The sequence below is a fragment of the Oncorhynchus keta genome, chromosome 27 (genome assembly GCF_023373465.1).
Source record: "Oncorhynchus keta strain PuntledgeMale-10-30-2019 chromosome 27, Oket_V2, whole genome shotgun sequence".
Classification (NCBI taxonomy): domain Eukaryota; kingdom Metazoa; phylum Chordata; class Actinopteri; order Salmoniformes; family Salmonidae; genus Oncorhynchus; species Oncorhynchus keta.
In genome coordinates, this window is record NC_068447.1 from 10958023 (window position 1) to 10969666 (window position 11644).

General features: G+C 49.8%; 1 protein-coding gene across 1 annotated transcript; it reads left to right on the top strand.

The window, feature by feature from the left end:
- The first annotated feature begins 21 nt into the window (after positions 1–21).
- On the top strand, positions 22–3456 carry LOC127912616 (calphotin-like). The gene has a single exon (XM_052482637.1). The coding sequence runs from the start codon at positions 22–24 to the stop codon at positions 3454–3456; it is 3435 nt and encodes a 1144-aa protein (XP_052338597.1).
- The last annotated feature ends 8188 nt before the right edge of the window (positions 3457–11644 follow it).

An 11644-nucleotide genomic window follows, 5' to 3' on the forward strand; every position in this document is an offset into this window, starting at 1 on the left:
ATGGTCCATATTTATTGTCATATGCTAACTAACTGCAAGTCAGAGGGACATACTGAGGTGTCTGAGCCCACTGAGGTATCTGAGCCCATTGAGGTGTCTGAGCCCACTGAGGTGTCTGAGCCCACTGAGGTGTCTGAGCCCACTGAGGTATCTGAGCCCATTGAGGTATCTGAGCCCACTGAGGTATCTGAGCCCACTGAGGTATCTGAGCCCACTGAGGTGTCTGAGCCCACTGAGGTATCTGAGCCCACTGAGGTATCTGAGCCCACTGAGGTGTCTGAGCCCACTGAGGTATCTGAGCCCACTGAGGTATCTGAGCCCACTGAGGTATCTGAGCCCATTGAGGTATCTGAGCCCATTGAGGTGTCTGAGCCCACTGAGGTGTCTGAGCCCACTGAGGTATCTGAGCCCACTGAGGTGTCTGAGCCCACTGAGGTGTCTGAGCCCACTGAGGTATCTGAGCCCATTGAGGTATCTGAGCCCATTGAGGTGTCTGAGCCCACTGAGGTGTCTGAGCCCACTGAGGTATCTGAGCCCATTGAGGTATCTGAGCCCACTGAGGTGTCTGAGCCCACTGAGGTATCTGAGCCCATCGAGGTGTCTGAGGCCACTGAGGTGTCTGAGCCCACTGAGGTATCTGAGCCCATTGAGGTATCTGAGCCCATTGAGGTGTCTGAGCCCACTGAGGTATCTGAGCCCATCGAGGTGTCTGAGGCCACTGAGGTGTCTGAACCCACTGAGGTATCTGAACCCACTGAGGTGTCTGAGGCCATTGAGGTGTCTGAGGCCACTGAGGTATCTGAACCCATTGAGGTATCTGAACCCACTGAGGTGTCTGAGCCCACTGAGGTATCTGAACCCACTGAGGTGTCTGAACCCATTGAGGTGTCTGAGCCCACTGAGGTGTCTGAGCCCACTGAGGTATCTGAACCCACTGAGGTATCTGAACCCACTGAGGTGTCTGAGGCCATTGAGGTGTCTGAGGCCACTGAGGTGTCTGAGCCCACTGAGGTATCTGAACCCACTGAGGTATCTGAGCCCACTGAGGTGTCTGAGCCCACTGAGGTATCTGAACCCACTGAGGTGTCTGAGGCCACTGAGGTGTCTGAGCCCACTGAGGTATCTGAGCCCACTGAGGTGTCTGAGCCCACTGAGGTATCTGAACCCATTGAGGTATCTGAGCCCACTGAGGTGTCTGAGCCCACTGAGGTATCTGAACCCACTGAGGTATCTGAACCCACTGAGGTGTCTGAGGCCATTGAGGTGTCTGAGGCCACTGAGGTGTCTGAGCCCACTGAGGTATCTGAACCCACTGAGGTATCTGAACCCACTGAGGTGTCTGAGGCCATTGAGGTGTCTGAGGCCACTGAGGTGTCTGAGCCCACTGAGGTGTCTGAACCCACTGAGGTGTCTGAGCCCACTGAGGTGTCTGAGCCCACTGAGGTATCTGAGCCCACTGAGGTGTCTGAGCCCACTGAGGTGTCTGAGCCCACTGAGGTGTCTGAGCCCACTGAGGTGTCTGAGCCCACTGAGGTGTCTGAACCCATTGAGGTGTCTGAGCCCACTGAGGTGTCTGAGCCCACTGAGGTATCTGAGCCCACTGAGGTGTCTGAGCCCATTGAGGTGTCTGAGCCCACTGAGGTGTCTGAGCCCACTGAGGTGTCTGAACCCACTGAGGTGTCTGAGCCCACTGAGGTGTCTGAGCCCACTGAGGTGTCTGAGCCCACTGAGGTGTCTGAACCCACTGAGGTATCTGAGCCCACTGAGGTGTCTGAGCCCACTGAGGTATCTGAGCCCACTGAGGTGTCTGAGCCCACTGAGGTGTCTGAGCCCACTGAGGTATCTGAGCCCACTGAGGTGTCTGAGCCCACTGAGGTGTCTGAACCCATTGAGGTGTCTGAGCCCATTGAGGTGTCTGAGCCCACTGAGGTGTCTGAGCCCACTGAGGTGTCTGAGCCCACTGAGGTGTCTGAGCCCACTGAGGTGTCTGAGCCCACTGAGGTGTCTGAACCCATTGAGGTGTCTGAGGCCACTGAGGTATCTGAGCCCACTGAGGTATCTGAACCCATTGAGGTGTCTGAACCCACTGAGGTATCTGAACCCATTGAGGTATCTGAGCCCACTGAGGTATCTGAACCCATTGAGGTATCTGAACCCACTGAGGTGTCTGAGGCCATTGAGGTGTCTGAACCCATTGAGGTATCTGAGCCCACTGAGGTATCTGAACCCATTGAGGTATCTGAACCCACTGAGGTGTCTGAGGCCATTGAGGTGTCTGAGGCCACTGAGGTGTCTGAGCCCACTAAGGTATCTGAGCCCATTGAGGTGTCTGAGCCCATTGAGGTATCTGAGCCCATCGAGGTGTCTGAGCCCACTGAGGTGTCTGAGCCCATTGAGGTGTCTGAGCCCATTGAGGTGTCTGAGCCCACTGAGGTGTCTGAACCCATTGAGGTGTCTGAGCCCACTGAGGTGTCTGAGCCCATTGAGGTGTCTGAGCCCACTGAGGTGTCTGAGCCCATTGAGGTGTCTGAGCCCACTGAGGTGTCTGAACCCATTGAGGTGTCTGAGCCCACTGAGGTGTCTGAGCCCACTGAGGTGTCTGAGCCCATTGAGGTGTCTGAGCCCACTGAGGTGTCTGAGCCCACTGAGGTATCTGAGCCCACTGAGGTATCTGAGCCCACTGAGGTGTCTGAGCCCACTGAGGTGTCTGAGCCCACTGAGGTGTCTGAGCCCACTGAGGTATCTGAGCCCATTGAGGTGTCTGAGCCCATTGAGGTATCTGAGCCCACTGAGGTATCTGAGCCCATTGAGGTGTCTGAGCCCACTGAGGTGTCTGAGCCCACTGAGGTATCTGAGCCCATTGAGGTATCTGAGCCCACTGAGGTATCTGAGCCCACTGAGGTATCTGAGCCCATTGAGGTATCTGAGCCCACTGAGGTATCTGAGCCCACTGAGGTATCTGAGCCCACTGAGGTATCTGAGCCCACTGAGGTGTCTGAGCCCACTGAGGTGTCTGAGCCCACTGAGGTGTCTGAGCCCACTGAGGTATCTGAGCCCATTGAGGTGTCTGAGCCCACTGAGGTATCTGAGCCCACTGAGGTATCTGAGCCCATTGAGGTGTCTGAGCCCACTGAGGTGTCTGAGCCCACTGAGGTATCTGAGCCCATTGAGGTGTCTGAGCCCACTGAGGTGTCTGAGCCCACTGAGGTATCTGAGCCCACTGAGGTGTCTGAACCCATTGAGGTGTCTGAACCCATTGAGGTGTCTGAGCCCACTGAGGTGTCTGAGCCCACTGAGGTGTCTGAGCCCACTGAGGTATCTGAGCCCATTGAGGTGTCTGAACCCATTGAGGTGTCTGAGCCCACTGAGGTGTCTGAACCCATTGAGGTGTCTGAGCCCACTGAGGTGTCTGAGCCCACTGAGGTGTCTGACTGTTATGTCATGCCTACATCTTAAAATAAACAATCTGTTGTCCTACTGTATTGTTCATTGCAAGAGTATTGGTCTAATGTTTGTTTAAGTTCTAATTTAAATTAAGACTAGCTCCTTCCAAAAGTTATCCTCCAGTTCACCTAAAATCAATCGGATGTGCTGCACTAAATTAGAATACTGCATTGTCATGCTGCACCACTAGGTGGCAATATAATATAACAATTTTGTTTAGACCGAGAGAGTCTGCTCCCTCACATTGGAAATACAGCTAGCAGCTTTAATAGCTGGTCTTGGGGGAAAAGTAATTTAAGTCTCCTTACTTAGAAAGAAGGGAAATAACTCTTCACAAAGCTCACAAGCTTGACACCGGTCCTGACCGTGGTACATTTACTCCAGAAACCCATACGTTGGCTCTGGACTGAGATTCTTCTGTGTACATGTTTCTTGAAACACAATACCTTGCTCTTGGTAAAGATTTTTAGAACAAAGATAATCCATCACTGTTCTAAACCTGTGATCACAGATCTTTGTTCCTGAAAACAAAGATAATCTGCTACATCACAGACCCCTCACTGAGAGCCAGATGGCATGGTTGTACAGACATCACATAGTCTTAATTGTTTCTGTTTGATCTTCAAGGCTAATTAAGTTAATAAAATGATTGTTGTCACCAAGTACCTCTCAGTCCCCATCCGTCCACATACTGTATACGCACGCACGCACACACACACACACACACACACACACACACACACACACACACACACACACACACACACACACACACACACACACACACACACACACACACACACACACACACACACACACACACACACACACACACACACGTACGGGCACACACACATACAACACACACACACAGAGACTAAGTATACAGAACAAAAAAACTTTACATTTCAGAAGGGTGATGACATTTTTTTGTTTTCCACTCAGTTTTTCTTCAAGCCCAGGGTCTGAACGATGAGGCAACAGTACATAGATACAGAGCAAGAGAGAGAGAAAGAGAGAGAGAGAGAGAGAGAGAGAGAGAGAGAGAGAGAGAGAGAGAGAGAGAGAGAGAGGAGAGAGAGAGAGAGAGAGAGAGAGAGAGAGAGAGAGAGAGAGAGAGAGAGAGAGAGAGAGAGAGAGAGAGAGGGAGAGTACACCCAGTGACTGTGCTTTAAACGGAACACCAGCCCCCTCAGACATGAAGATTCATAGACCTGTCACTCAAGAAAAAATACAATAATGTGCACTGTGGAATGAACCATCCTCTAGGACACCCCAAGGACTGAGATTTGATCTTGTTTGAGACTACCTTTGGGATCTGTGAGCGATGTTGACTTCCCTAAAGCGTTACTATCATTATGTGGTTAGTGGTAGGACAAATAGGGGACAGTATGTCGGCCCACACATTTAAAAACAAATAAAAAATAAGAGGCTTGGAAAGACAAATGTATTTAAAAAAAAAAAAAAAAAAACTTTTTTAAAAAACATTTTAAATAGGAAGATACATTTGTTTCCAAAGAAGATCACTTTGAGAGAAGAGAGCTTAAGATGGCTGAGACTGTAGCGAAGGCAGACAAGGAAGCAAACACAATTATTGTTTGTTGGGTTTACATGTTTGATTTGCAGTAAGGCCATAAGATTTTGTAGTATAAGGTAAGTAACAACCGCAATCAAACGTGTAGCTTGTGGGAGTTGATAAGGTCATCTGCCAAGCATCCATAAACCACAGAAGAGAGAGAGGGGGGAGAAAGAGAAAGAGAGAGAGAGAGAAAGAGCACTCACAAAGAGTAGTGGTGAAATTACCCTGCTCTCAATTCCCACCTCAGGCAATAGCACCATGTTGTAAAATAACCTTGCATCCTTTATGACTCCTGACAGCCTTTATGACTCCTTAAAGACTTCTTTATGACTCCTCCCTCTCACAGCATACTTGTCAGTTGAAAGAAAAGGGCTGACCTTATGACCTAACATAATTGTTAACTGTATTTAACGAGGCAAGTCAGTTTAGAACAAATTCTTATTTACAGTGACAGCCTACCCCGGCCAAACCCGGACTACGCTGGGCTAATTGTGCGCCACCCTATGGGACTCCCAATCCCGGCTGGATGTGATTCAACCTTGATTCAAACCGGGAACTGTAGTGACACCTCTTGCGCTGAGGTGCAGTGCCTTAGACAGCTGCGACACTTGGGAACATTGTACTATCTGCCCAGAACAATTTCTCGCAGTGGTTGAATTTGTGCTTCATCATCAGACGACCGCTGAGCACTGCCCGAACAGACGACCGCTGAGCACCGCCCGAACAGACGACCGCTGAGCACCGCCCCAACAGACGACCGCTGAGCACCGCCCCAACAGACGACCGCTGAGCACCGCCCCAACAGACGACCGCTGAGCACCGCCCCAACAGACGACCGCTGAGCACTGCCCGAACAGACGACCGCTGAGCACCGCCCGAACAGACGACCGCTGAGCACCGCCCGAACAGACGACCGCTGAGCTCTGCCCGAACAGACGACCGCTGAGCACCGCCCGAACAGACGACCGCTGAGCACCGCCCCAACAGGCAGGGGAGCACCGCCCGAACAGACGACCGCTGAGCACCGCCCGAACAGACGACCGCTGAGCACCGCCCCAACAGGCAGGGGAGCCGACTTCCATGGAAGTTGTGACAAGTTCTAAAATGTTGTACCTACAGTGCTGCCGTTTAGTGGACAATGTCTAAATTGTGCCTGGGCTAGAATAATTCATTATGCCCTTTCTCTTGCGTTTCAAAGATGATTTATTTTTAAACAGTTGTTTTTTTCTTTGTATTATCTTTTACCAGATCTAATGTGTTATATTCTCCTACATTCCTTTCACATTTCCTCAAACTTCAAAGTGTTTATTTTCAAATGGAATCAAGAATATGCATATCCTTGCTTCAGGTCCTGAGCTACAGGCAGTTAGATTTGGGTATGTAATTTTTGGTGAATTATTTTTTTAAAAGGGTTGGATCCTTAAGAGGAGAGATAAAAAAGTATAATCCTCTGAAATGAATGTGATGTATATCTACAACCGTAGTTACCTAAATACGGATGTGCTATTCCCCAAAGGCATTCCCTGGGTTTTAACATGGTATTGTGAGGTTGCACATGCTCAGATATAGAGATGGTGTGGTATCAACAGGAAAGAGACAACTAAGAGACTGGAGACACAGGAGATGGACTGGAGACAAGAGATGGACTGGAGACAAGAGATGGACTGGAGACACAGGAAATGGACTGGAGACACAGGAGATGGACTGGAGACACAGGAAATCGACTGGAGACACAGGAGATGGACTGGAGACAGAGGAAATGGACTGGAGACACAGGAAATGGACTGGAAACACAGGAGATGGACTGTAGACAAGAGATGGACTGGAGACACAGGAGATGGACTGGAGCGAAGAGATGGACTGGAGACACAGGAAATGGACTGGAGACACAGGAGATGGACTGGAGACACAGGAGATGGACTAGAGACACAGGATATGGACTGGAGACACAGGTGATGGACTGGAGACAAGAGATGGACTGGAGACACAGGAGATGGACTGGAGACACATGAGATGGACTGGAGACACAGGAGATGGACTGGAGACAAGAGATGTACTTGAGACACAGGAGATGGACTGGAGACAAGAGATGGACTGGAGACACAGGAGATGGACTGGAGACAAGAGATGGACTGGAGACAAGAGATGGACTGGAGACAAGAGATGGACTGGAGACACAGGAGATGGACTGGAGACAAGAGATGGACTGGAGACACATGAGATGGACTGAAGACACAGGAGATGGACTGGAGACACAGGAGATGGACTGGAGACACAGGAGATGGACTGGAGACAAGAAATGGACTGGAGACACAGAAGATGGACTGAAGACACAGGAGATGGACTGAAGACACAGGAGATGGACTGGAGACATGGGAGATGGACTGGAGACACAGGAGATGGACTGGAGACAAGAGATGGACTGGAGACACAGGATATGGACTGGAGACACGGGAGATGGACTGGAGACATGGGAGATGGACTGGAGACACATGAGATGGAATGAAGACACAGGAGATGGACTGGAGACACAGGAGATGGACTGGAGACACAGGAGATGGACTGGAGACATGGAGATGGATGGAGACACAGGAGATGGACTGGAGACACATGAGATGGAATGAAACACATGGGAGATGGACTGGAGACACAGGAGATGGACTGGAGACACGGGAGATGGACTGGAGACACAGGAGATGGACTGGAGACACAGGAGATGGACTGGAGACATGGGAGATAGACTGGAGACACATGAGATGGAATGAAAACACAGGAGATGGACTGGAGACACAGGAGATGGACTGGAGACATGGGAGATAGACTGGAGACACATGAGATGGAATGAAAACACAGGAGATGGACTGGAGACACAGGAGATGGACTGGAGACACAGGAGATGGACTGGAGACATGGGAGATGGACTGGAGACACAGGAGATGGACTGGAGACACAGGAGATGGACTGGAGACACAGGAGATGGACTGGAGACACAGGAGATGGACTGGAGACACAGGAGATGGACTGGAGACACAGGAGATGGACTGGAGACACAGGAGATGGACTGTAGACATGGGAAGAACTTGCCGCCGAGTAGGTAAACCACCAGTACCCTCCGTATTATTGGCCAACTTGCCAATAATAATAATTGGAAAATAAACTGGACAATCTACATTTAAGACTATCCAACCAACTGGACATTAACTGTAATATCTTATGTTTCACCGAGACGTGGCTGAACAACGGCATGGATAAGCTGGCTGGGTTTTCCATGCATCGGCAGGACAGAGCAGCTACGTCTGCTAAGACGAGGGGCGGGGTGTGTGTGTCTATTTGTAAATAACGGGTGGTGCGCGATGTCCAATATTAAAGAAGTCTCAAGGTATTGCTCGCCTGAGGTAGAGTACCGTATGATAAGCTCTAGACCACACTATCAACTATTCGTAGCCGTCTATTTACCACCACAAACCGATGCTGCACTAAGACCGCACTCAACAAGCTTTATAAGGCCATAAGCATGTCACGCCTGCTTCCGCTCCCCATCTCTGGCGCTCGAGAGCACATCTGTCACCATCATTACGCGCATCTGTCACCATCATTACGCATATCTGCGCAATATTGGACTCAACTGGACTCCAATACTTTGTTGATTGCCCCTCTATATCTGTGTGCTCCCCAGTTTGTTCCCAGGAGTTTTTTGTTTTTGTTGGTGAAGTCGGGTCCGGGTGCCGCTGCCGGAGCAGAGGAACCGGGGGTGCCTCAGTTGGCTCGCTGGCTCGAGAGGTTACCTTGCCTTGGTTGGCTCGGCGGGCTCCCATCCCACGTCATGCCTCAGCTGGCTCATCGGGCTCCCACGCCTCAGCCGGCCCGTCAGGCTCGCCCAGGTGGGACATCGGGTAGCGCCCCTCGAAGGGGGGCACTCATGCCTGCTCCCACTCCACCTCTCTGGCGCTCATCACCATCATTACGTGCATCTGATTGCCCCTCTATATCTGTGTGCTCCTCAGTTTGTTCCCCGTGTCAGCATTTATGTCGTTATGTTTTCCCCTGACCAGACGCAGGCCTTGTTTGTTTCTTGTCTGTTATCCATTAATGTTCACTCCCTGTACTTGCTTCTCATCTCCAAGTGTCCTTACAAAGCGAACAACAAAATGCTCACCCAGAAGCGATGCTCCTAGTGGCCGGGAACTTTAATGCAGGCAAACTTAAATCCGTTTAACCTCAACTCTACCAGCATGTCACATGTGCAACCAGAGGGGGAAAAAACTCTACTCCACCTTTACTCCATACACAGAGATGCATACAAAGCTCTCCCTCACCCTCCATTTGGCAAATCTGACTATAATTATATCCTGCTTATTCCTACTTACAAGCAAAAACCAAATAGGAAGTACCAGTGACTCGCTCAATACGGAAGTGGTCAGATTAATTGGATGCTACGCTACAGGATTGTTTTGCTAGCACAGACTGGAATATGTTCTGTGATTCATCCAATGGCATTGAGGAGAATACTACCTCAGTCACCAGCTTCATCAATAAGTGCATCGGTGACATCATCCCCATAGTGACCGTACGTACATATCCCAACCAGAAGCCATGGATTACAGGCAACATCCACACAGAGCTAAAGGCTAGAGATGCCACTTTCAAGGAGTGGGAGAATAATCTGGATGCTTATAAGAAATCCCGCTATGCCCTCAGATCATCAATCAGGCTAAGTGCCAATATAGGAAAAAGATTGAATCCTACTACCTTTTATGGTCGCTGAGGCAAGCAACACTGAAGCATGCATGAGAGCACCAGCTGTCCGGACGACTGTGTGAACACGCTCTCCGTAGCCGATGTCAGCAAGACCTTTAAACAGATCAACATTCACAAAGCAGCGGGGCAAGTCGGATTACCAGGACATGTACTCAAAACATGCGCGGACCAACTTGCAAGTGTCTTCACTGACATTTTCAACCTCTCCCTGACAAGTCTGTAATACCTATATGTTTCAAACAGACCACCATAGTCCCTGTGCCCAAGAAACCATAGCTAACCTGACTAAAAGATTAACGCCCATAGCACATCGGTTTCCATGTAAGTGCTTTGAAAGGCTGGTCATGGTTCACATCAACAAGCAATCTCAATCGCACTCCACACTACCCTTTCCTACCTGGACAAAAGGAACACCTATGTGAGAATGCTGTTCATTGTCTACAGCTCAGCGTTCAACACCATAGTTCCCACAAAGCTCATCACTAAGCTAAGGACCCTGGGACTAAAGACCTCCCTCTGCCACTGGATCCTGGACTTCCTGACGGGCCGCCCCCAGGTGGTATGGGTAGGCAACAACACATCTGCTGATCCTCAACACTGGGGCCCCTCGGGGGTGTGTGCTGTACCTCCTGTATTCTCTGTTCACACACAACTGTGTGGCCAAGCACGACTCCCACACCATCATTAAGTTTGCTGACGACACAACAGAGGTCGGTTTGATCACCGACATGATGAGACTGCCTATAGGGAGGAGGTCAGAGACCTGGCAGTGTTGTGCCAGGACAACAACCTCTCCCTCAAGACAAAGGAGCTGATTGTGGACTATAGGAAAAGGAGGGCCAACACGCCCCCATTGACATTGACGGGGCTGTAGGGGAGCGGGTCGAGAGTTTCAAGTTCCTTGGTGTCCACATCACCAACAAACTATCCTGGTCCAAACACATCAAGACAGTTGTGAAGAGGTCACAACAACACCTTTTCCCCCTCCGGAGACTGAAAAGATTTGGCATGAGTCCCCAGATCCTCAAAAATGTCTACAGCTGCACCATCGAGAGCATCCTGACCGATTGCATCACTGCCTGGTATGGCAACTGCTCAGCATTTTACCGTAAGGCAGAACAGAGGGCAATGCGAACGGCCCAGTACATCACTGCAGAAAGCTTCCTGCCATCCAGGACATTTATACTAGACGGTGTCAGAGGAAAGAACAAAACATTGTCAAAGACTCCAGTCAACCAAGTCATAGACTGTTCTCTCTGCTACCACACGGCAAGCTGTACTGAAGCGCCAAGTCGAGGTCCAAAAGGCTCCTTAACAGCTTCTACATCCAAGCCATAAGACTGCTGAACAATGAATCAAATGGCATCCCAGACTATTTACATTGAGTAGAAACTGCATGCAGTGGTACCCCGTCATCCACATGCAGTCGCTTCCTTTTAATCTTCCTCACTCCCTTCCTCCCTTCCTCTCTATCCGCCTACTTACCCACGGAACTACCTAACTAACCTTCCCGTCCATTGTATTTCCATCTGTCCAAACGTCCCCACCTCTCTCGGAGAGCAGGGATGCACAACATGACATCACCAAAACAATCTCACACCTGTTCTATTCTCCATGGCAACTGGAAATAAAATGTCCTCCTGGTTATAGAATGACTGGTTATAGAACGACTGGTTATATAATAACTAGTAACAGAAGGACTGGTTATAGAATGACTAGTTACATAATGACTGGTTATAGAATGACTGGTTATAGAATGACTGGTTATAGAATGGCTGGTTAAAGAATGACTAGTAACATAATGACTGGTTATAGAATGGCTGGTTAAAGAATGACTAGTAACATAATGACTGGTTATAGAAT